This window comes from Vanellus vanellus (genome assembly GCF_965231255.1).
Source record: "Vanellus vanellus genome assembly, chromosome: 6".
Lineage (NCBI taxonomy): Eukaryota > Metazoa > Chordata > Aves > Charadriiformes > Charadriidae > Vanellus > Vanellus vanellus.
The window spans coordinates 29,205,459-29,232,697 of NC_138911.1; the positions used below are offsets into that span (position 1 = coordinate 29,205,459).

Consider the following 27,239-nt stretch of genomic DNA (forward strand, 5'->3'; position numbering starts at 1 on the left):
TTTTCTTGTCATCTGCTGCATACCTACTCTAAAATAGATTACGAGATAATCAGTGAATACAGACACGTGATAAGTGTACAGCTGTAACTGAAAAAGCTTACAAACGTGATACTCAGAAGACTGCAGACACGCTAGAGCATTAGTTTGAGCAGCCTGTGTCTCTAGATGCATTTGCAGATGCACACCCACCACGTTCTTTTCCCTAATCCTCTCATTCATACAGCTATATGCATAAAAACCACAAAGACACTGATTTACATAAAATTATCTCACTCCATTTTATTTAAGATTTTCTTCTCCAGTTAGTAAAAGAAAGATGTGTCTCTCTTTATACATATGTACAAGTTCAGTTATAAAAATAGACAGCACATTCAAAGAGAAAAAAAGCCTTGGCATTTGTCTGATTCCCTCTAAATATCATATATACATGTGAATAGGAGGGGAAGGGGGAAGTCTTCATGAGTTAATTAAACACCACCTCCCCCTCAATTATCCCCTGCAAATCTGTTTAAAAATCAATCTAACTAAGCTCAGTTCTGCTATTTTCAGGTGTGCAAATTAGAGGCAGAGCCAACAGGAAGCACTCGCTCCACACTGAAGGACGCCAGGCAAAGGATTTGGGGTTGGAAAAAAATTATAATAATAAAAAAAAGTCATCTTCCACTGTCACAGCCCAGACCTGCAACTCAACTTGCTTCTCTCTCAAGGGATGAAAGTGCCCCGGCAGAACAGCCTTTTAATTCAATGTGTCAGACAGAAGAACTGCCCCACACCTAAATCTCAGTGCAATGCAGACAATGCTTACAGCAAAGCAAGGGGCTACAGGGGAGGTGAGGGGGGAAGTTGTGCATTGAGAACAGGGAAGGAGCAACCAGAGAATGAGAACACAGATGGGCACTGGCAGCACTGCCTTCTATCAGCCTTATGGGACACAGCTACTGGTACCCACACACCGCAGTGAACTCAACAAAGCTAGTACGGGTGATGATCACGAAGATGAAGGGGAAACACATTGGAAGAACAGTGAATGGATGGCTGGTATATGAGACAATGTTTTACCCAGGATTTGGCTGGAAGGGGGAATGGCACACCTCTCTCTCAGGACTGTTTTTTGTCACTCCCCTCACAGCATGGCAAGCTGCAGAACCATGCTCTGCTATGGCACAGTGAGAGGAGCAGCAGCAAACTCTTCCTCGGCACTTCAGCTTTCCCTCTTCTTGAGGTTTGTACAAATAGGGCCTTATTTTGTTTCTAAGCTTTTTAAGAGTTTTGTACACTTCAAAAGCAAGAAGATAATTCTGAACACAGTGAGCGTTCGTACTGATGAGAACTCAGAAATACAAACCAAATCACTGGTTTGTGGTTTCTTCCACTGCGTGAAACAGAGGTGTGCTGCTGCTCTCACAGGGCCTGCCAGCACGCTCTGTATTCTCCAGCTCTGAACCCGTTCCTGACAGATGGTGCTGAAAAGAAAGAGTCTATTCCCTGGAAACCACCTGAGACACCTTCTTTTACATTTCAAACCTTTAAAGAACCCAGAGGCCCACACTAAAAGAATCCAGGATTTTTTCTGATCACACAACATCTTCAGCTTAGCCCCCAACCACTCCCGCATGTACACTGACCAGCTGCCAGTACGGAAATGTCTTCTGACTCTACAGGATACTCCTGGCGTTCAGACACTGATTTCATAGGTTAAAACTAACGCTGGGTTGAACCTCAAGCTAACAAGAGAGAAAGTATATCGGTGTGACTTCATGCACACACAGCTGCAGGATATTGCATGGAGTTGCTGGGTGCTTTCTTGGTAACCTTTGTCAGATGTGTCAATAAAACACAAGCTGACACTCTACCAGTTACCCCAGACTCCGTTCCCTCCTTCTTGCAGTATCTGCAAAGATAGTTTTTTGGAATACACATAATCAAAGTGCTCACATAAACCACCCACTCCCATTGTGCTTTGATTTTCTTTTCACACACTTGCTGGACAGCAACAAGGCATTCATTTGCGTGCCTTCAACTGGCAGGGTAGTCTACTCTCAAAGCCAACGCAGTTCAGACAAGCTTTGGGGGTTCAGAATTACTACCGACCACCTGAGGTGTGGGCACCTTTGCTTTGCTTCCGAATTGGAGTTTCTGATATGAGACTGCTGGTCAGGTTTAAGCTTTTGGGGGTCCCACAAACACTGTTTCCTTTGCTCAAAGGGGAGCTCAAGGGAGAAGAGGCGCTTGAAGGTCCAAAATCTGCAAGTCCAGAAGGCCGAATAATTGCTGTTTGTAGAGGGCTACTTGCAGACATGCCTAGCAATGGAAAAGAGAATCAAATTCCATGTAAGCACGTTATTCTACTTGTGGCTCTTCAACAACAAACAATACACTAACAATCAGTCCTAAGACCACCCTGTATTCATGACTTATGAGAGTTTAATGAAGAGGGATGTCCTTAAGATACAAAACATCTTCCAGTTATACCCTAGGCCACCTTCAGCTGGTGTAAAGCTGAAGCTCCGTCACCATCAGTTTAGCAGATTTTGGGACCTGATGCTGTAAAGTTCAATGTCACCGCAATGCAGTAAAGCCACAGCCATACCCATGGGATAAACAACATTGTCTGATTCGTCTGGACACCAAAATAAAAGACAAGAGGAAAGACATTTGGTATGAGATAATTCAAAGGGCAGATGAAACTTCTGCAGGAGCAGCCTCTCAAGGACATCTGCAATGAAACTGGCTATCCTCTCACACCATTACCACGTCACATTGTGTATTGCCTGCATCTCAGAATGTAACATACAAGCAATACCAACAATCAAACACTTTTTATCTATTTTTTGACTGGCTATGAACAACAATCACCCAAACTCATGTGGTTGGTTCTGCTCTGGGTAGTCTGCTGCTTCCCCTGCCCCACATACCTTTAGAGACGTTGTACCCGTAGGCTGCGTATGCTGCTGCAGAGGCTGCCGCAGCCCCTGCTTTGGCACCTGCCATTGCAGCTGCACTTCCCGCTATCGATTTCCGGCTTCTGCCTTTCCCAGTGCCGCCTTTTGATCCGCTGCCTGAACCTTTAGGACGACCCCGGCTTCGACCTGACTGGCCTCTCCCAGTGAGAGGTGTATCTTGCATTGAAACACCTTAACAAATAAAGAATGTTAAAACAATAACTGCTATAGTATTTCAGATGAGTCACAAATGAATGCAACATCGTAGCTATCTACCATTTACATTAATACTGTTCCTAGTAACTGATATTTTTCATTTGCATTAATACGGACACTGTTAGCAAACAGTGACCCCATGAAAAGAAATTACATACACAGAACTTCACTCTTCATTAACCACATCTCATTAACTTGAACTACTTGTCATTATTATTATGAATCCCATCCACAAATAGGTGGGGGGTTCTGGGTTCTACTTCAAGTAAGAAAATGCTTCATCCTGAAGATAGATATGAAATTTCTTCAATTTGCTGCGTCTAAAGAAACTTGTCAAGAACTATGGCTCTACTTATTTCAGTGAAGAAAACTACGGTAGTTAAAAACATTTGCCATTATTTAAAGTTACAGCTGTTCCACTATTAGCCCTACAGCAAATTCAAAGGAAAGCTTAGAGATTAGTAGTTCTGTTGTTGTCTGTAATTTGGTAATATGCATATAATGGAAGGGGCGCCCTCTATAACAAAGGAACAAAGGACAAAACTTTTCAGAGTAACTAACATAGAAAAAAGGAAAGTGTGGTCAATGAGAGACTATAAACAGATTTCCTATCAAATCAGAAGTAGTTTCTCAATGAAAAAGCAATTTTTTCCCCCAAATCTTGCCAACCATGCATATACTCCAGTTAAAATGCAGAAAATGTATCACCTAGCCATACAAAGTCAACGTTTAATAAATGCTAGTAGTAAACCAAGGCAAAAGTACTGACCATTCATCGTATCTGAAACTGAGCCAGTAATGGAAGCAGGAGAGTTTGTTGCCCTCGACTGAGGTGCCGAAGAAGCCGGGTCATCCACAATCACAAGCATATCACTACTGCTCTCATCAGGAGGGATAGAGCCCATATGTAGTTCACTGCTGATGGATATCTAAACGTGACAGACAACAAAGCCGTTAGCTTCTCAGGTTAGGAAAGGGAAGAGTACAAACATAATAAGATCGTTAAAAGACATACACTCACAAGTAATTAACTGATATTTGTTCTGTTCTCTCTCATTTTCTTTATGTGAGACGAGCAGCATGATACATAATCTGCCTAATCACACCACACCCTCTATTTACATGCTGAGCAGCAGTAAAGACCTCCAGGAGCTACCTAATTTCAATTCATGAAAACAGATGTTAACTTAGAAGCAGGAGACTAACGGTCTCAGCAGAGATTTAAGAAAACTGCTGTTGAACTGTGCATCTTCAATTGCAAGAGAGAAAACAATAGGATTCTTACTGTATTACTACTGCTAATAAAAATCTTGGTCAATAAGGGAACAATACAACATAGGAATCTTAATTAACATGGTACAGAACAATATATATTTGCTGCCAAAACCAGTTTGCAATTCTTTACAAACAAATGAAGGAAAATAAGGTGTGTGGCACTGAGAATTTAAAATTTTACTTCCAGAGGAAAAAGCATACTAATTCAGAATCAGAAGCAAGGAAGGAAGCAGATAGAGATGTAGATGAGACCAGTGAGGAGTGCTTACAAAGAAACTGAACAGCAAGGAGCTATGTGAAGGATACTTGGTTCAGTAGCAGAAAGAGTCTGTTCTTGCTATGGAAGGTATTGGTAGAGAAGGCGGCGCGTGGTTATAAACGTGAGCGTGACAAAAACAAGGGAAAGGGAGAAAAAAGTAGGAATGGAAAAATTTCAGGGGCTGAAAGGGAGCAGTCAGGGCATGAACTCACTGCAAGAAAAGGAAGGCAGCGATCAAAGAAAGAGGGGAATAACGGACCGTTAAATAACATGAGGAGCTCTAAGGCAGCTGTTAAGTTTTCAATAAATTATTTTCATTTCCATTGTTCACCTTTAAGACATCTCACTTCCCCACATACTCAAAGTTCTACACTAGCTAAAATATCAGAAAGCAAGAGTCCTACAGGACATAAGGCCACAACTGAAATAGTATATAATTTAAAGCTGCAGCAAGTCTTACCTCACTGAAAGGACTAGGCATGGCAGAGTCTACACTAATGAAGGAGTCATCCCCATCAGCAGACAGGTTGGAGTTATCAGCTGAGGGAACAAACGGGATCACAAGGTTCATGCCCTCTTTCTTTCTCTTCCCATCCAATTCATCTTCCTTCTTCTTCTGAAATAAATAAAACAATACAAGGAATGAAAAAGCCAATAAAACAGAAGAAAAGGAATAAGCAACCCAAAATCTCAACAGCTAATGCAGTATTATAACTCAAGGAATGCCATGTCCAGAATTACCCAAAACAAGTTTCTGAATGACACAGTAACAGATTCCTTAACGGCTCCTTCTTTACATTTAAGTAGTGTTGGTTGGGGTTTTTTTTCTCCCTAAGATAGCTGGAATGATGAAGAATTAATCTTACAGAATTACTTTGATTTCCAATACCTTTTGGAGCGAGCTTGAAATACTTTATCATTGCACAAAATTCCAATTAATTAAGGCAAAACCTCCCTGTCTCAAAACCTCAAATTTTCATAAACTAATTTTAATGTTCTTTTTTAAACAAATGATCTTCCCTTGTTCAGCAGAAGCCACATAGCTATATGAGTTTTATCTGTGTTTGGTGCTTCATTTACATTCCATTTTGTACTTGCAGAACAGTATCTTGATTAAGTCACCATTTTATATGCCACAGAATGACCAGTTGATCATTTTGTTTTTTCAAGCATGAGTCCTCAAATTGTTTCCTGTAGTCTACTGGTGATTTACAGTGTTGTCTGGGTATGCAGTACTTCCTTATTTTTGAAGTTACTAACAATATAAAATACAGATAACTATGCATTACATATTTTGTAATATCCCTCTTCTACGTGAGGAAGTGCCACAGATTGATGTTCAACGGCTTTACTCATTAGACTGCCTTTGCATGCAATCTTTCCACACCACATAATAGTGAGCCTGAAGCTCTTCCAGCTCTATCACTGACACAGGAAACCTCTTTGCACTGAAGTACCTTTTCAGCGTATTTTTCCCTTTTACGTTTACGTTCCTTCACACGATTTGTTTCTTCTTGCTGTCGCTTCTCTTCTTGACGCTGACGCACTGTCAGAAAAGAAATACAAAGTTGTCACCACTGGAAAGGCATTTCATATCCTTTTGTGAACCTTACAAGAAATTCTAGTTCTAACAGAACTGTGAAGAAGAGTCAGCTGTATTAAATCTAAACCACATTGAAAACACTGCTGTATTAAAACTATTTGTATCCACATTACTAAAAAGTCTTACAGTGAAATTCTTCTTTTAAGCGACATAAAAGCGTATACCTCTAATACAGCTTCAAAAGTATGATGAAATACAGCATTTTTACTAAAACTTTTCTTGTCATGACCTACATAATCCTTGTCAAAGCTTTGTCATTCAGGAACAATGTAATGATTCTGAATGAGTGCCAACAAAAACTTTATCACACCATCATCTCTCTCGCACAACTTCATCTCTCAGCTTAGCAGTGATATGAAACCAGCTTGTACTAACAAGAGTTGGCAATACAAAAAGAACCAGGAAACAGAAGTTGTTATCAGCAATACATGTGTTTGTAGCGATAAAAATGCAGATTTCATAAGCTAATGAAGTGGAAGATAGGGAAAATGGTGCAACACATATTTCACATACATTTCTTTTCTAGTTCCTCATCATCCAGCAGAAGGCTGACCACCTCTTTTGGCTTCAAGGTGTCAGGTTTGAAATTGCCACCTGAAATCACCATTCGTTGGATCTAGAAGGAAAAAAACAAGAGAGGGAAAAAAAAAAAGGAAAAATTAGTTAAAGCAGCCATTCTCACTACCCTTCACTGAAAGCCAGCCAAAAAAAGATGCCAGCGCATCTGCGTAAGTCAGAATTGACTTCTCTATCGTACCGAAGTTAGTAGCAAAATTTCAGGGAAGATTTTACTAAGAGTATAACTAAGGGTTATGAGAAACAACTGAGCTAGAAAGCAGGAAACTGCCAGCCCTTGTACAAAGCTGCACTTCTAAAGCACCATGTAATAAACAACAAATGGTAATAGTATTAATACCATTACAGCAGTACTCCTGTCAGTTATAAATTACCAGTCCAATTTTTCAAGTAATCTGCAGAGAGAATCATGCAGATCACATTCTTAAAGGGCACAACACTTTTGGTTTCCTTGACTGAAAACTAAATCTCCATATTGAGTCAGTGTCTCAGTTTAAGCAATTCACTCAACCTCTATGACTGCAAGTATATTTAAAAAACAAAACAAAACAAAACAACAAAAAAATCAACAACAAAAAAAGAGTTGTAACTTAGGAAAAGAGCACAAGCTTTAGCATAAGCCAATTTCAATGATTTGGATCACCAGCAAAAAGGCTACACTTTATTTTTAGGTTGATTATCAGGGGACTGTGGTGCAGTATCCTAGAGAAGATGGGTAAGTTTCAACAAAGGAAAGGTGAATGCATTCAGCTGGAGATGCTTCAGTTGCTGCAGCACCATGATGAGCATCTAATTAAGACAAAAGCTAAAAGAAACCCTGTCTACACAAAACATGCAAATGTTTTATATAGTATACCTACTGCTACCAAAGAAATTGAATCTGTTAAAGTTTTTCCTGCCAATAAAATGTCATGAGGTTTAGTTTCTAATACGCTTACTGCTTGATGCTGCAGGACACTGAGCTCTTCTGGCAACCCTCGTGCCTCAAATAATTTTCACCTGATTACCTTCCAAATTTCTTTCAAAAAAAAAAAAAAAATCCAGCTGTGGTATAACATGAGAGGAATCAGTATCCCTGACACAGCAAAAACGGATGCTCTAGTCTTAAAAGAAGCCTGAGTAGTTTCATTGCATCATAAGGAACAGTTTTCATGAAGTTACAGTGTAAATCATTTTCTTCCTAGTTCATATAATGCAGCTGTAATGCTGCTGTGCTAGGGACACAGATTTGTTTATTTAAACAAAGACATTCCCTTTTGGCTTCTCTTCTGTCTCCCTGCAGATACTTTTTCTGTTTCTTTACTCATTTCGATATGTGCTTTCTGATACTGTTTCTGTAACTTCTTGTTCCCAATGATTTCTTTATTCTTACCTCACTCTTTTCCTTAGCCCTTTGTAAGATGCGCTCCTCGATGGTGCCTTTACATATCAACCGGTACACAGTGACTTGTTTTGTTTGACCCAGCCTGTGTGCCCGGTCCATGGCTTGCTGGTCTACTGTTGGGTTCCAATCACTGTCATAGAAAATTACCTGCAAAAGAACACCAGAACAGGAAGGATTAAATAAAACCATACATTTAGAGCACCTGGTGATTAAACAAACAAAAATCCAATATACTGATAAAAATAAAAGTTCTGCTATACACCCCACAGAATTACCACCCCACTGCAGGCTGTATTAACTTAGGTTTGCACAGTCCTGTGAAGTCTTTTCTATGGCATTTCAGATGAGTTCAAACTAACTGACACTGTGAATGTTTTAACTTCCACGGAATGTCTTTAATATCTTCTTCAACAAATTTGCTTCAGAGGCACAAAACTCCTAAGTTTCTCACCACATTACATCACCACCATGCAATTAATTATAGGCTAACTACATCATGAGCCCATTTTAGTATTACTTACCTTAAGAAGAAAAACCCCACTAAATTAGGATTTCACATGAAAAGTAATACTCTATTTTTTTTCTTTCAAACCTAGATAAAGTCTAGCCTAGTCTAACACTTCTAATGCTTTTACTACAAAAAACTGAAATGCCACATCACATTCTTATTGCCCTATCATTCCAACAGCACTTTATGCACAGTAAGCATACCAAACAAAAACATTTAAAAAAAGTTTAGACAGCAAAGTAAAATATTCAGAAAGCTACAAAAACACAGAACTAAAAATGCTTGTGCAAGGAGCCTGCCTGTGCTTCCATCTGCTTATTTCCTCTGTTGAAGCAACTTCAATCAAGAGAAATTTTAACCCCTGAAATTCGTATAGATACTTGCTTTCTTCCCATTTCTTGTAAGTGACAGCAAGATATGATAGGGTATTCTAAAAAAAGAATTATGTAACATTTTTGATTCAGAGATCTTTGGTTTTGTATGGCTAAGGTCTACAGTCTGTCTTGGACTCAAATCTACATGCACACAAGGTATTGGGTTAGAAGCACAACAACAGCTGTTATTGAAGAGTTGGTTAGTTCATGTAGATCAGTATTCCTTCCCTAATGGTTAGTGGCTCCAGCTGCTCCAGAGCGCAAATCCTTGCAATTCACCTAAATCAGTCACATCTTGGGTGATTAAGGGGGAAGAAAGTTATCCTTCCTGACTAGCTAATATTCAACTACAAATGACTTCGTACTTTTAGAGGCATTGCTTGATTCTTCTGTGCACAGAAAAACGGGTAACCGATACCTGTTCTACTGATTCCTTAAGCTGCTGAACCTTAAGATCAAAGAGTCGTACATGAAACAGCATTCACTGTATGAAAGTGTCATTTGCATCTGTAGACCCCTTAATTCACCCAACTCCTTTCTGGACTCTGGTACTGAAATATGTGGGGAGAAGGAAGGTATTTCCAATTGCAACCAAAAATTGCATACCAAGTATCCAATATTCCACAACTTTATCATCAAGATAGTACTGCATTGCAAACATGAGCAAAGTAAACAAGGTTATGCAATTTTATTATGTGAATGGCACTACTGAAAAAATATTGATCATCATGGCTAAAAGTGCCAGTGTTCACACAGAAAGACCAATTTTCCTACATAAATCGTGATGCTGCAAGGCAGGAGATTAGCACCTTGGGAAAAATGGTGATTGGAGGTGTATAAGGCACGAAAAGTAAAGAAATATTTATACTGAAAACTATGTATCAGTAAGCTGATTTTTTATTCTGTATTACTTTACCAAAATTCACCTACCGTATCTGCAGCTGTAAGGTTAATGCCCAAGCCTCCAGCTCTTGTGCTTAACAGGAACACAAAAATATCATTCCTGTAGAGAAAAAAGATTAGAACCCCCTTATTTTGTGAACGATGAACAAGAAATAACCACAGAAGTAAATTTTTTGACCCATATAAAGTGATCAGGGCTATTTCTATTACTTGAACGTTTCAGGACATTTTGTCCTGTTCATAGTCAAGAAAGAAAAAAAAACAACACATGAATGAGTGAGAGAAGTTAATCTACAAATCAGGACTGTCAGAACATGCAAACATTCAGTTGGCAATAGCAGCTTATTAATCGCTATCAAAACAAACCAGGGTTTGTTTATCTTGCCCACATTGGAAATTAAGATTTCATATGGACAAAGAACAATTTATTGTTTCACAGAACCGATCGATGTTAAAAAAAAAATCTTGCCTTAACAATGCTCAATTCATAAAGAAAGAAAAATAAATGTTGAAACTGTGTAGATCCAAGTTTTGTTCTAAATTTCATGCTTTGAACAGAACAAACAACTTGGGAGGAGGGGAAGACTAAACTTGATATAAAAGCAAGCTGGCAAATATAGAGGTACATTAGAAAAGGACAAGGATCCACTGGCACAGACAGGAGTCCTTCAGTCTAAGAACTTCTCAACTCTAGTCCTAATTATGTTGCCGGTTCAAATTAAAAGTTCTAATCTATTTTGTCCACTGTCTAATCTGTAAAATGAGGATAAATTGATTCATCTCAAGATAGTCACATAACTCAGTTGTGACTGACTGTAAAACGTTTCAAGGATGACTACGTAGGCAGTACTAATGATCAGATACTGCACAAATGCAATTCATTTCAAGTTCTTTGAAACACACTGCCTGTAAGTGAACTCCATTATTACTGCACACATGCTGTCCTTCCCACCTTGGAGCATTTTTAGTTTGCAGTAACTGTATTACATTTACATTCCTTGGGATTCCTCGATGACAAACAAAGTTGCCTTTGGTGAACACGGCCCTCCAGACAGAAGGCCCTGCTAGAAGATGGATCGTCATTCCACAACACACTTTAGGAAAGCCATCTCCGAACACCTCCTTGGGAGATTCACAAACCCTAATACAGTCATACTAGCCCCAAGGGTTAGCCTTGCTGGCACCAGATTTGGGGATGTTGGCTGCTAAGAGAGACATGAGGTATCTCAATACCTGGCTTGGAATAATCCCCTAAGCCTAATAATCCTTTACGTCACTGAGGAAGGTGGGGCACACTACCCAAGTACCTGTAACAGTGCATTAAGCCCAAGCTACAATCTGAGGCGTCAGACAAAAGTTGTCAACATTCAATGGCAGTTCTAACACTGCGCACATAGAGGACAAAGGAGACAGGTCTACACATAGGATGACCACCTGAAAACTCAAGTGGTAACAGTGAAATCGGGATTTCTGCTAAGGTTGTGAACCTTGCTAGTGCCACTGGGGGGTCAGCGGTATTGAAAAGTGTTATCACCATATGGATCTGCAAACAGGTTGATGCAAACAAAGCAGACAGTATCAGTAAGGACTCCAAAGAGGTTGACATACTGTACTTTGACAGTGACAGAGCAACCTCTGCTCAAAAGAAGACACTCTGCAATGCCACGTCCTTTTGGTACCACACTGTCCGTACACTAGTGCATGCAACATCAGTAACGCACCAGAAACCCTTGCTGAATGAGCAGCATGGGACATTTCCTTCTTGACTAACTATAAGCAGGCAGTCTGTCCTTGAAAGTCCACTCATCAAATCTAAAAGGTCTTTCTTGCCCTTCCTGGAGGAAGTGTGGGTGTATTGCATGCTATTACGCATATGCTAATACAACTCAACAAATGTATAAAACTGAGGGTTTTGTAAACCATATCCTTGAAGGTCAAGTAGAACTATTTTCTCAGGACTCAAACTTCAAGACATTCACAAGTACCTGGCAAGCTGTATCATAAAAACAGACTCTCAAAGAACCCATTCTGATTCAAGGTAAGATTTCCCCTCACCCCACCTACATAGACAACAGAAATCATTATGAAAACTATGAATTAACACACACACACACACACAAAAAAAGCGCCAGGAACTCTAAAATTAGAAAGGTTTCTGGCAGTCCAAAATCTAAGAGTACAAAAAATCCATCCTGAGCTATGGATTGCTGAACTGAAGCCGAGCTGTAAATCTCTCAACTTCATCTTGCAGGTATAAAGCCGAAGGAGTCAGCAGGTGCCTGTTCACAGCACAGGCAATCCTTGTCCAGGAAATCTTTTCGCTCTTGTAACAATAGTGGAACGTGCATATAGACAGTAACATGAACATCCAGCTGTGAAATGCTTCTGGAAACGCCATATGGGAAGGAAAGAAAGTGGACAGTGCCACAGACTACAGGAACAAATTATCATTCTATAGCCATATATTTTCAGCACCCTGCTAGGATATCCTGAAGGACAGTTTAGTCTCAGTCAGGCTTTTTTTACTGGAAATATTTGCCATAAGTAAATCATGTATAAGAGGAACTCAACTAACATTTTAATAGGAATTCTTGTTTAGACTGGCTGACCCATATCTCAAAGGGATTTCCTGCCGAAATGGTTATTTTTCTTCAGTTGTTCTATTCATTAATAAAACCAAATTCTGTTCATTAATAAAAGCAAATTTCTTCACTACTTTTCGTTAAAGGACCTCACAGGAAGAAGAGTCAGGGTTCCAGGAGGACATCATAACCTGCAAGGAACCTGTTTCTGACACCTGGAAATAGGGAGAAAAGTACTGCATGGTCCCCTCATACTTCAGGTATTTGGCAGACATTCTTTTCAAGTTTTATTGCTCTGAGGAGTTCACTAGAAGACTCATCACTGCAACACAGTCCTTCAGGTCTTTAAGCCTCATGAACCAATGGCCTGAAAGGCTGTATGTGGCTTCCCCTCCTATCTTCAGCTATGATACCTTGGGACTGCTAACACAAGGGTTATTTTCTAGTCTAGAATGCTGCTTTCACCCCACAATAAACAAGAACCTATGAACCTAACTCCTCTGAAAAAGGAAAGCGACCTTCTTACAAACACACATCAACATCCAGGAAGGGTAACCTTACTGTGAACTACCACTCCAAAGTGACATCCTATCAAGCCATATCTCACGGTTAAAAGGAAACTTAATAACCATAAATTCAATCATTATAAATAATGCACCCTGGTGGAGACAAAGTTATAATAAAATATAGTAAATTATAATATGATAATTACATACTCTTCTTCCCTGATGTGCTCCTAAAAATTGCAAGAATCCACTTTGTTTTACTAAATGAAAAGAGTTCGCATATGCTTACTATCTAATAAGTCTCATTTTATCACTTGTATATTAGTTTAATGCTTCTTAATAAAACATGCTTAAATGGTTTGTTTTGCAGAAAACTAGGTCACTTTCAAAGCTCTAGCATATGCAAGATTTTCAGTTTCAACTTCACAGTGTCAATTGTCAGAGCATATAATAACCAATGAACATTTGTTGCCTTTCTACTAAGCTTCTTTATGAGCAATAGCATTTTTGGAACGGTAAGAAGCAAAATAGGTGGGTACGTGAAAATTACTTCCAGGACTGTTTCACAGATGACAAGTTCCTAAATACAACTGGTTTCACTGTCAACACCAGTGACTCCTGGTCAGAAAACCACCTAGAAACTGTTTCAGGTAAATGAGGTCCATTTGGTATCAGGAAAGATAGTTTAAGTGCAAATTTAATTTATTTCCATTATATCATACCAACTCTCTATGTACACATGATTTAGCACAGAAACACCCTATAAAATACATTACCTGTTCTGAAAATCTGCTACCATGTCCCTTCGTTCAGAAATCTTTGAAGAACCATCCAATCTCATGTAGGTATGTTTCCTATAAACCATGTATTCCTGCAAAGAACATACACCAGAAAAATGTTGTTGCTCTTGAAACAGTTCAGTCTTGATTCTTCCAGAAAAAAACAATAAAAGCAGACTTGCTACTTAAAAAAATTATAAAAAATCCCTAAATGTCATCAACAAATAGGCTATAAGCAATCTTATGTAAGCAATACTTTAAAATAATAGAAATTCAAAAATTAAAGCTACTCAATCACATATCAGTTTTTGCATTTCATATAAGAGATAAATGATGATGTCATTTCAGAGTTGGGGATACATTTGTTGCATTGCAGACAATGTTATGGTACACTCCTTTTTCTAGAAATAAACAGGTAAATAAAATCACTAAAATACAAAGTTTGTTTTCACGAAGTCTAAATTTTTACTAAATCCTGAGCTTTCACTGTGTAAGCAAACCTTTCCTAACAAACCAACTGTACCTGCTCGCTGTTGATTTTAAACCATTTGACTAGTGGTTTCAAAAACCCGGTATGGCACACGAACGTCTGTCCACGCTTTGTCTTGCTAGTAAAAAGCCTGTGAAACGCACTGTGTACAAGAACACTTCAAACATTACATTGGTGTGTGAGCCCAGAGCTTAGGCCAAGCAGCAAAACTGAAACTGTTGCCTGGGACACAAATCAAATGGCATCAACCCGGAATGTTGTAGGGAAAGGGTTTTTTTTTCAATGAGACATTCTTCATGCTTTAAGGTACTCAGCATTTTCTGATACCTGTGCAATCATCAATAAAATCTGAATTACATAGGAAGCTCTTCAGGCTACACAGATATCCGCAGAGTTTCTCTGGAAAGATACCCTCTGATATTTTAACAATGGGATCCTGGGCTGATGAAATGCAACTCCTACTGGTTACACTCATTAAATTTAACCCTACTGGTGCATGTGTCTTTTTGAGATGCTGCGACTGCAAATGAAGACAGAAAGGAAACAGATGGCGCTTTAGCAGCAAGAACTACTGGATTCATCTTGCTCCAAGCTGCAGTGTCCAGCAGATACAGAACTGATGTGCTGTGAGAAGACATAGCAGTACTTGCACTCTAATGAACTCTTCTCACAGTACCATGCTCAGTTCTCTTTTTCACCTGTCCTTCAGGGCTCCTGCTCCTTTTTTGTTCTGCCTCACTAGTGCGGAAAAGGTGAAAGAGCTGCCGTGCTATAAGGAACCTGGGAAAAAAACTGCTGTAGTGGAAAGAAGCTTCAGTGTGTGGCAGATGAAAGAGAAAAATAGGTAAATAAAATAAACAATGTGGAAATGGCCAAAGTCACACTTGGTTTAGCTCATGGCTAGTATGATTTCTGGAGTACAACAATGTAATTTTAAAGCAGAGAACTGCTACTTCACCACAGACACTCAAGCCCTAATTTACTATTGATTTATTCCATTTCTATGACAGGTTTCTGACACCAACTAAAACCAGAGAGATACAGTTGTCAGTTAGGCACTGTGACCTTTTCTCCAGATTTGATCAATCCTTTTTCTATTATCACAAAGGCCATTTCTTTCCATTTCTTTGTTACTGTCTTTATCTGCCTTTATGATAATTCAACCTTTCAACATCTTGATTTAGTCTTCCCTCATCTCACTATTAACCGTGTCTTCATCAGTGTTTTCCAAACAAACTTCAGCACAAATAGAAAACAACTTCTTTCATTCCATCAGGTGCATTTATGCTTATCCCAGACATCAGACATTTCCACTAAGGCACAAATTGCAAAAGAATAAACTATTCTACACCTGTAACACTGTCATTCATGGGTTGTTCCCTCCCGCCCCACAAACTAGCTTAGTACATTGGCCTTTAGCTAATCATCTATTCAATACTCTGCTTAATAGGTTCTGGTCTGCCTCTACCCATCTTCCTTTGATCAAGAAGAATACTTTACAATAGTATAACAGTGCTTGTGTGAAACATTCTTTTTTGTGAACTGTTTTTATCCACTATTTTTCCAAATATTCATAGGACACTTGCAATTCAGAAAAAAGAAAAAAAACCCAACATTGCAACTTATTCTACGCTTGTCAGCAGTTTAGTGCTTTGATCACTCGCATAAATGGCACATTTTTAGCTTAAAAAGAAAAAAAGAAAGCAAGAAAGCACTCTGATGGCAAAGAAACTATTTAAGTAGCAATATACCTGGTCTGTACTGTAATTGTGGCAGGCACTTGAGAACTGCTCGTTTTTCTAGCTCCCACAAGACAAGGAGCAATGGGGTGGGGGAAGCCTCATGGGGAGACTTTAATTTCTTACAGAAATACTTATACTAGACCTGCTTGAAAAATCTACCTGCCAATCTCGTGCAGTCTAAGGGGTCACCAAGCCACCAGAAGTATCAATCTAGGAAAAATAATGAAAGTAGCCCTGGCAACAGAATACCTATATGGGAAACAAACACCACACAATGACTTGAGTATGGTAAGAATGCAGTGCTGTTAAAGTCAGTGCTCTTTCTGGGCTTTGACACTGATACTTTCTCAAAAACTATAAAATGTTTTCCCTTTGTGTTATTTCATAGTCCAAAGTGACTACTCTTATGTTTTAACACAACTAATAAACTTTTGGTAGAGCATAACTAAGACATTTTACTTCATGCAGAATATAATTTGACCCCTCATTACATGAATGTAATGTGATTCCCACTGAAATCATGGACAATTAATTACTCTTCCATATAGGAGAAAGCAATCACATTGAGGAAAACAAACGTGACAATCTTAAAAAGTATGAAATACACATCTGCATGAAACAACAATACTGAAATTATATTTTATCCCCTTCTGTTGAAAGAAAATAATTTTCCTCTTTGTATTTATATCTGCCATTTTATAATGGCTGAATTGAGCAGCAGTTCCTCAGCTGAAGCTAAATCAAACAAACGTGGTTTTATAACTTTGTAAACAATGTGTTTTGTGCTCTCTGCTCTGCATAGAGTAGGTTAATATGATAGCGTAGCAGTTACACTGACACAGTCAAAATACTGTTAAAAGAAATAGGACATCTTATGTTCTTTCCTACTCAAGTAGGCAGAGGGGATTTATTTTGATATCTCAGGTCAGGAAAAAAATAAGTATCTACTGCTACACAACTTTTGCAAGGTTTTTCTTACAAACCGAGTCCTTACTTGATTATTAGCTTGCTTAACTCCAGCTTCTGTTACATGGGTGGGGAAAAGGAAAAACAGAGGACTTGGTAGGTGGCTTATTTGGGTAACAAAACCCACCAAGTGAAGTTGAGCATGTAGGAGGTGGAATAGTAAAATGGTGTGCTCCCAAGTCTTTAAAATGGAATGCTAACAGAAAAGACAGAAGCACTAAACACTCAGCTTTATGAACTTCATGGTGTAACCTTGGGTGTCAACAAACCTGCACCATGTCCATCGTTTGCCAAAAAAAGAGGCATACGAAGCAATGCTGGGCAAAGAGCCAAAATACAGAACTGCAACCATGCAAGTACTGTTTTTCCTCACAGCAGCAAAAACAAAATTCAGCTTGTCATTTGTTACTGAGCTATTAAATGCTGACCTTAAAATGCACTCCTGCTCACACAGGACTCATGATTTAGGCAGCTATTGCTTCAGGCTTCTCACTTTTTCTCTTCACTTTATTATGGAGAAGACAGTATCCCACGTCAAACACTGCTGAGGAAGCCCATGTACACCTAGGACTAATGGCTGAAGGATCACAGGATCTTGATGTTTTAGCAGTACTGAAATTTACTGCCAAATGCAAATGTTTTCCTACCTACTATGTATTCATAGTCAGAATCTTTATCGAGATAGCCTCTTTTAAACTAACATACATTAAGTCTCCTATTTTCTTACTCAGAATTAGACAGTCATAAAAGTTATTACTACTAATCCGTCACTGATAAGGGACAGAGGCATTGTGACACAGGACACTCCTTTTTTTCAGATCCAGTCAACAACTCAAACTTTGCTGTCTTCAACAGAAGCCCAGAGAAATAAAAGTATTTCTTTCTAAGCACTGTAAGTACTACTAATAGGAAACCAAATTAATAGTTCTCCTCCTGATGTCTTTAGGCTAGCTCTTTTGTGGCATGGTTGCTAATCAAATACTGGTTTGGTTTGGTTTTTTTTTCTTCTGAGGCAGACTGATTGTACTTAAATAACGAGTAATGACTTAATTCCTAGTTTCTTTCCCATCGTGTATGCCAGAGAATTTCTTATTATTAATGCCTGCCAAACTTCTGCACAGGAATAAGATGATAGAGGGAAATGGTAAAAGTCCATGAAATTACAAGCAACATAAACAATGTAAAATTAATCACTGTTCTCCCTCTTCCTTCCAATAAAAAGGCACGTGGGCATCAAATGAATACAGAAGACAGCAGTTCAAAACCAACAAAAGAGGCTAAATTAGTCCACAAAACCACTTGCCACAGGGCAGTGCAAAGAACAAAAAATTTACAAAGACTCAAGATGCAATTGAACAATTTCATGGAAGAAGAATCCATTTAGGATTACTGAATATACAGAAGGCACACGTGGCTCAGAAAGCCCTTGAGCTGCAAACTGCTGGATGCTGAGAAACTAATTGTGAAGTATCACTATTCTTGTACATTTTCCCCACACTGTCTGCTGTTGTACCATGGTGGAAGCGTTAACACTAGGCTGGACCTTAGGTATAACTTTGTATGGCAGCTCTTATATTCTCATATTAATGCATTTACTGGGCATCCTTCAATATAACAATTTTACGTCAGGTTTGCTACATTCAAATTAGAGTATTTTCTCCCAAAATATTGTTACTACATCTGCATCTTCAGAATTTGTCTTCTGTAGGCTGTATCTCTCCTACCTCAAGTAAGTCAATCATCCGTGTCATCTGTGAGTAGATGAGAACTCTGTGTCCTTGAGATTTCAGCCGTGTCAACAGAAGATCAAGAGCATGAAGTTTTCCACTGTCAGTGATCAGACTCTCTTTATCTAAAAAGAAATGGAAGAAAAACAGGTAACTAATGAAGCCAAAACAGCTACGTGCAACAGGTTAACTTCTAAGTTTTCCTAGCACTTCACTGCATTCTAAACCCAAAAATAACAAGCTGTGATGGAAGAAACTGCAACATCCCTTCTGTCTGATGCTTAAACTGCTAACAACTTTTGTTTGCTGGGGTAGGCGTATATGAATATATCCACTTGGCAAAAATCACATCACGGATTGATCTCCTGATGAGTATGGACTCAACCCATTTTTGGACAGCCATTTCCTTCATCTAAGGATTCATTCTGATCAGATCAACAACCACAACGTGCAGTTGAAGAAGTTTTTCTCCACTTCCCATGTTAACATGCTGTCCTTTAGACATTTGCTGATATTTGCCGCTGAGCTTTAGACTGATCCTCCACAGATCCAGTTTCAAGATAAAACCCTTTGCCAACACGCAAAGCAAAGAACAGTTTTCTAGGTCACTATAAAATAACAGTCCCTTATTATAACGCACAGCACTGTGTTAACTTTTCTTTTTCTTTCCTGCCCTCTGCTTTTTGGGTTGGTGTTTTTTGTTTAAGAAATGTTTCCAGATGGCAATCTTTTAAGTCACTTCAGATTTTATACTTCATGTCCTCCCTATTTCAGCACTGCTCACGAAGTATTTTTCAGGAAGGAGACCTTCCTGTTTGTACATTCTGTACATAAACTTCAGTAAACAATACATGACTGTTGAAAGAGGATGAAGAGAAATTTTCTTCCAAAAAAATTATCTGTTGGAAAGGCCACTGATGATTCTTTATTCTTCGGGATGCCTGAATTTAGGTTTACAGCCAAAACGGAAAGTTGACAACTGCAGATGGTGCAGGCTAGTACAGAACCCAAATATTTTCAACATGTCTAGCAGGTACCATTCTCTAATGTCTAGCAGGTAATGGTTCTGCACACTTCTTGTTGCAGGGAATGAATTAACTCATGGGCTGAAGAAAATATGGCTTTCTGTAAGGCAGCTGTCTTCCACAATATCCCGATTAAAAAAAAAAAAAGGTATATACAAAAATTAATTCATTCATCTGAGCACCATGCATTTTAATGTAGCTAAAACCAAGTTCATACTAGTGGAACAGCAGAGTACAGATCACACAACAGCACTCCTATAAAGATCTTAAAAGCATGGCAGGCAATGCAGTCCATGAGTGCTGTGATGTGGCACAGAGGGCTAAGTTTGATTCTTGCACATACAACCAGAGGTTTGCTAAGAAAAGCAGGAATGTAGTAGTTGTTCTACACTGAATTCCAAAGGTCATTTTGGAATAACATGCCTAGGTTTACTACACCTTTCAGAAAGGTTGTAAAATCCAGAAAGCGTTCAGGAAAAACCTCCAAGGTTTCAGTGTTTTAAAAAACTCTTCCTGCAATGAGGGAGATCAGAAACTTGATCCATTACAATTTTTCAAGGAGCAACAGGCACTACTCAAGGTTTCTCTTTTGAAAGAAGTTTTTTTAACAATAGAAGAGAACAAAGGCACAGTATCCAGTGATTTGTTAAAAATGTAAAAACAAGGCATGCTTCCCTCTTATCCTTTCAATAGTGAAGCTAAAGTAGTCAGCAACACTTTTATCCAGAAACATGGTGGATTCTTCACCACTGTAGTATTTCAGTCAAGATCTCTTTCAAAAATATCCTTTAGCTTCAATATAAAAATGGGCTTGATGCTGGAATTAGTGTGATCTACATTAGGACATCAGCAGATGCAGCCAACAGTTCTGCTTTCAGAAATTAAAAACAATTGTGAGTTGTCAATATCGCTTATTAGCTATTCTATTTGCGCTATAAGCCAATGCTGTGAGCACTCTTCTCCTTTGGTAAGTTTAGAGCCATGCTCCTGCAATTCACCAGCTAAGAATCCAAGACAATAGAGCTCTGCTCTTGCTTGCTTGTCTGGCTATCTAGATAGTCACTGTTTTCCTCCAATTTGCTCTCTCTTTTGATGGTGATCTTGTTGCTTTGCCCAGGAGCAAGTGCCACATCATTGCTTGAATCGTTAGCAACTACCTTAGGGAATCCATCAACTAGAGAGCAAAGCCAAGGAGATACTGCAAGGAAAACTCAAGACCACAGCACAGGTTGGCATTTGTTTTAAGTGCAACATAACGTGTAATGATGCATTCGTCTCTGAACAGAACTGGTCTCAATTACATACAAATAGTTAATAGTTGCATGCATTCTTCTAAGGAAAACCAAACTTTGAACTTAGGCAATTAAGTGAAAATGGAATTTACTTACAGTTATCTGGTTTTAAAATACATCTATGTAGAGTCAAAAACTCTGCACAGTAGGAATGTTTACTCTTTATAAAAAAATATTATTCTTTCTTTTAAATCCATACAGCCGTGACGTTTTGCTTTGACTCTTATTGGTCATCTTGCTATTTCAGAATGAATTAAATTGAGTGAAGCAACATGAAAAGTCTAGATATACATGACAAACTAATGTGATTATTAACCAAAACCCATCTGACTGCAAGGGAACTGAGAGAACAAACAGGGTCTGTTCAAAAGTCAGTCTCAACTGGCTCAGATTAACATACTTGCATGTTTCCAAAAGCCAAATGCTACTGTTTTTTTCACACAGGCATGAATAGGTAGAGTTAAGGTTTGGTAACTGGAAATGATGCACGTCCTTTGCTGCTGGCTCCTTAGGTCTCCATTGTGTAAGTTACTATTTTTAAATAGCAATAAAATGCAAATTACAAGTAAATAACTTATTTGCAGATAGTCTTACAGTCTGACAAGTTAGCAACTTGTTAACAGTTCATAATTTGTCCAATATCTCAGCATCAGAGCAGACTGCACTGGTGAGAAAGTTTTGGTGTTTTTTTGGGTGGTTTTTTTTTTTTTTTTATTATTTAGGAAAGCAGAACAGAGCTAACAAAAAAACATTTAACATCTCTGGAAGAAAAACCATTTGACTTTGACATGGCATCTTTAAGCACGCTATCTTGATAACACTGTGTTTTCCAAGATCAAATATTTTTGCATGCTTAAAGTCTGCCACCTAGTGCTTCAAAAGACACATTCTGGAAAGCGGTAACAGAAAATGTACTTCTTTATTCATACCATCTTCAGAAAACACAACTATTCAAAAGATTAAAAAAAAAAAACAAAACAAAACTGTCTTGCACCTCTAGTTTCTCTCGCTTCTATTTCTCATTCCCTTTTACCTTGGAGGAAGAAAAAGGCGGTTTGCTGCTTTTTTAAATGGGATTTCCAAAATTAAGAGTGGAAAATGTAGAATTACAAATGATCAGTGAAAACTTCCAATGACAATGTCTTTGGATTTTTTTTTTCAATAGCATCAAAGGAACTTTTCACATTATAAGCCAGTCAGGAGATAGAGGTCCTGGACTGCATGTCAAAGAACTCTCCCTAAGACGCAATTTTTTGGGTTCTTCAGCACTGTATGAGATAAACAAGAAAACAGAACCAGACCAAAAAGAAAGTAACCATAAAATCATATTGTATGCCTTTCAGTATGAAAAAAAAGTCCCCGACTCCAGCCACATAGGGATATGGAAATAATTTATCTACAAGGGGATACAGTGGGATTCTATGGCCTGGGAAGAATTGTTACAAATGATTATGACTCAAAATAACCCCAGTCAGGAGCTCCGGCAGATGAGTGTAGCTGGGCTCACCACTAAGTGGAGAATGAGAAAAAGTGCCTCTGGACATGCAAAAAGCAGAGGAAAGAGAGATAAAGTCTGGGTTCCAGTTGACACCCCTGGTTCCCCTCCCGGCAGTCTGCACGGCACAATGGGGTCAGTGAGGAGCTAGCTGGCTCTCACAGTAAACAGCCAGTGTGGCCGGTGCTTTTTATCGATGCTAAAAGGACTCAGACGCTTCCTGCCATTTAATCCAGGACCATTTTTCTTTCAAAGAACAGGAAAAGCCTCAAGAGATTCCCACAGTGATCGCAGCTGAGCCTGCTGCCAGGGTACTGGGAACACCGAATGTGGGAGAGGACAGACCAGGGTTAGGAGAGAGAAATATCCCCTTTTCTTCTTGTCACCTATTTACCACAGACCTTCACACCCCTACTGTTCCATTGGACATTTGCTAGACTTCAGCCTTGTAAATGGCTTCTTCAGCACATCGGTGACTTTCTGAAATGCACTATGCCTGCTCCTCCAGGTATAAACACAGCTGTCCTGTTGTGGCACCTGCCCTCTCCTCTTAGAATAAGTTTAGGTTTGAATGCTACCTTACACCTAATTAAAACACAGCTGTATAAAACCACTTTTTTTTTTTAATCTACTTTTAGCTCCAACACCTCCTAAATTAAGCCAGCTTCACCTAACACACTCATCCCAATCACCTTCTCAACCAAATCCTTTGTTGTGCTTTGACAACAACTTGCCTAACACTTATTCACTCACTCCTGTAAGGTTCTTGTACCCCATCTTTATTCCTCTACAAAATTTTGCTGATGACAAAGTCATCAGCTTAAAATGGAATTCTCTTCAAGAGAATGCAGGCCTCTCTCTATTCTACACCACCTATTTTTCTTCATTTCTCTATCCATGCCTTCTGCCTTAATTAATCCTTTCACTATTCCCCTCCTTTCCACTACAGCAATTCATTTTCTGTTTCCAAAAAAACTGATAAACAATTCAATGAATTCCAAAAGAAACTATAAAATCATCAAACTGTCATGGAACATCAAGCTAGTGCAAGCTCATGAAAAATGGTAACGTGCATGTGCTTCATACGACTCCAAGTACTTATGAGGTACATTCTTGAACTGGACTGTAGCAAGCAAAAGGCCATTTTCCTTTTACTGTACTGACTTCCCCTGCCAAACATCCTTGACCCAAAAGGGTCTGGGAATAACTTAGATTCTGGCAGTGTAAGCTGTTTTTCCTCTTGGCTATCTCTCAGATCTCTAGTACTTTCTGCAGAACTCTGCTCACTGCTCAAGACCATCTTCTGACAGCTAGAGTGCGTCTGGCCCATGAAAGTCACTGCAGTATTGGCAATCAAATTCTAGCAAACCTTGGATTACTTTAGTCTAATTCTAGGAAAAAATGAAGTGTATTTACTTTACTTGTACCTTTTTTCCACTTTACCAGGAAATATGAGTGAATGTTCTTTATTCCAACTGAAACTCAGTAAATCCCTCATGCCTTGTTTTCCAGGTCCCCAAACCTGTCCTTCTCACAGTACACTGCTACAAGAAACGTTCATCCTTGCACTAGGGAAGACCAACAAAAGATCTCTTGGGTCAACATGAAGGTCTTCCAACACACTAGGAGGCAAGGTAGGACTGTTACTTTTCCTGCAGTCTTTGGATCTCCAACTTCAAAATAGTGCTTGGTTGTGAGAGTAGACTGTGCTTTAGCAAGCAAATCCATCTTTTACAGTCATTTGGAGGGCTGACATGCTAAGAGAGGTTTGTAAGCATTTAGAAAAGTTTGCATTAGACTTGTTCAGTATCCACTGACAGCTTGTGAAATCACAGTGTATTTTAAGATACCAGGGTTAACTTTCACTCAGGAGGAAAAACAACCAACCACCCCCGCCCCCTCAAAAAGCTCATAACCAAGCATAATTACTACCGAAGAGCAGATGTCCCTATTTATCTCATCTCTGCTCCATGACAACCTCCAAACTTACCTGGTATCCTGATAAAAGACCAGCCATTCTGAGGCCTGATCCCTAACAGCCCTCCTGGATACTCTGGGAAGAACCGGGAGCTTTGCTTCAGCCAGTCGGCTGCTAGCTCAGGGGCTCCATTGAGTACACACTGCTTCGCTTCAAGGCTTCCTCCCTCCTTTAGTGCCCTGCGCTCGTATTCTGCACTTCGGTCATTGCAGTAGAACTCCAGTGGCACAGCTGTCACCTACAAGTAAAATAATAATCAATATTCTTGTTCAGATTGCCCCTTGTTCCCAAATTCTCAGTTCAGGTACCTTCCCACAGGATCAAATTTTAAAAGTCAAATCATTACTGAAACGTACAAATGGAAAACAATCTTAGACCGGCTTCAAAGAAGCAAATATGCAACATCTCCCCACACCACAAAAAAATTCTTATGAATGACCAGGCATGGACTACTTGCCTTTTGATAAACAATGCCTTGTGCCTATTGCTACACAACCTATAGCAGAGCTGAGAGTAAAAGAACAATATCCTTGCTGCACCTCATTTTGCCTAGATTTTTATTTATTTTTATTTTTGCCCTTCACAATCAAGTATTTACCTAGAAGAGATAAGCCTTACATATCACCCTTAACAGAAATTCACATGATAATTTAAAATTAGGAAGACACATAAATTAGAAAGGGGAAAAGAAAGAACAGGAAAATGGCCCCATTTTGGAACAGCAACTTTCTTGTGCTTGACATCCGATTTAAACAGAAGTGGGCCAACAGAAACAGTGCAAGTGAGCACAGGGTGATCTTTTTCTTCTGGCTGTTCTGCGAGTCCCTTGCCCTATTACCTGCTTCAGTACATACAACGCACCTGGACAGACCAATGTTGCAAACACAGGTAATCTGATTTCATGCTATGTGAGCTATTCTGGAATGGCTCCATCACTTTAACTCCCCCTGCTCAGCCCCATCCACCCAAAGCAATAAAATAGTTTAAATATCAACAGTTTTAAATACTGTGCTTTAGAACTGTAAGATGAAGGGAGCAACCCATACCTCAGGACAGACTGCCCGATACCTTAGATGCTGGCTGCTCCTCTCTGAACATTTACCAGCTAACTCAAAGTAAAAGGTATCAAAGCAAGACCTTATTGGTGGAAGCCTGTGGTCCACTCCTGCTTTACAGGAGCTCTTCTCATGGGAAGAAATTAATCTTACAAAGACTTTTTTTTTTTTTTTGCAAGGGCAAATCAATTGTTTAAACAGATTCATAAGAACAATTATAGTACATATCAAAATAAAATCAAAAAAGCATACAAAATCTTAGTAATAATAGTAAAGCTGTTGTTTTGCAAGATGCCAAGATTGGTTTATAGGCCTATGCACAGAGTCACAAGAAACACTGCAAATTCAAGGGGACTGTGGTAAGTAAGACTTTGTATACATTCCCACTACTTAGGAGATACTGTAAAGAGTTGATGCTATCTTGTACTGCCATCTGCAGTCAAAGCATAGGACTGTCTTTTGTGGGAGAGGGCAAAACCTCTCACAAGTCGAGTCTTGTTGCCTGAAAACTGATGTACGTGACAACGACAGTACAGACTTAGGTTTTTTCTTTTAAAGGATGTTATTAACCATCACATTTCGGTTTGTATTTCTACACTGGACAGACTGGAACAAATACTCTTTCTGGCACAACCAACCCGTCATATTTATTTCCAGGACACCTATGACCAGCAGCCACTACACACAAAACAGAGCAGACTCATTTCTGACACAGAAACATGGCTTATCTACTGAAACCAGTATGGAGATTTGTACACTAGGATTTTTAAAAGAAATATAAAGTCACATCATAGAATTCTACAAGCTACAGGTCAGTAATACCTCACCTAAAGGAAGAGCTAGTAGGAGGCAAACTCTGTGTGTGCCTCAGTGCAATTTCTACATTAACAAGAACAAATCTTCCCATGTAGGAAGTACACCTGTGTAACACTGACTGACATCTGAGGACATAAGGCTATCTTTACTGCCAGCTCCATGCTTTTTTTAATGCATACACACACTTCTAGGGTAGAGGGTCTACATCTTTTACACGGCCTTACAAGAAAAACCAACACATTTCTGAAACAGATAAAAAAAAATTCTTCCATTCAAGCTTGTTCATGCTCCCCCTCTCTCCTGTTTGGCATGGTGCAGTTTAAGGGTTTTTTCCCCCGCTTTTTTTGTGGTTTTACTTGTAACAAAAGGCAGGTTAGTCCTTAATATTAAACCCTCCTATGACTACACATTCCTGCTAAACTGTTCAATGGAACAGTCGTGGTTCAGAAATACATCCAAAAAATATAGCAATAGGGATATATGAATGTATTGCCACCTTAAATTCAGTAACTTAATTTAATTAGGGTAATTGTGAAACACTTCCTGCATTTATCTCCATGCAAAGTTAACCTTTCATATGTTGTGAGACGCCCAAAACTGCTTCTCACCACAATACCTCTGACACGCTGGGATCTACTGAACTGCTAAAGTAAACCAAATGGTATTACTCTAACTGAATTAATCAGCTTCTTAATGGATACAAGAATACAAGATCCATCCTCCAAGTTACTGTTTTTTGTGACTGA

General features: G+C 39.0%; 1 protein-coding gene across 1 annotated transcript in view; it reads right to left on the reverse strand.

Moving 5' to 3' along the window:
* Window positions 1-211: 211 nt before the first annotated feature.
* The window catches only part of INO80 (INO80 complex ATPase subunit), a 68,009-nt gene continuing 40,981 nt past the window's right edge, over window positions 212-27,239 (reverse strand). Inside the window, exons 26-36 of the mRNA XM_082485292.1 lie at window positions 24,635-24,860; window positions 18,830-18,957; window positions 13,905-13,999; window positions 10,068-10,140; window positions 8,244-8,402; window positions 6,809-6,911; window positions 6,150-6,238; window positions 5,153-5,308; window positions 3,928-4,087; window positions 2,916-3,134; window positions 212-2,301 (exon numbers count right to left, since the gene is read on the reverse strand). Of these exons, the coding sequence (XP_082341418.1) occupies window positions 2,084-2,301; window positions 2,916-3,134; window positions 3,928-4,087; window positions 5,153-5,308; window positions 6,150-6,238; window positions 6,809-6,911; window positions 8,244-8,402; window positions 10,068-10,140; window positions 13,905-13,999; window positions 18,830-18,957; window positions 24,635-24,860 (1,626 nt within the window). The 3' untranslated portion in view covers window positions 212-2,083. The remainder of the gene's footprint in view (window positions 2,302-2,915; window positions 3,135-3,927; window positions 4,088-5,152; window positions 5,309-6,149; window positions 6,239-6,808; window positions 6,912-8,243; window positions 8,403-10,067; window positions 10,141-13,904; window positions 14,000-18,829; window positions 18,958-24,634; window positions 24,861-27,239) is intronic.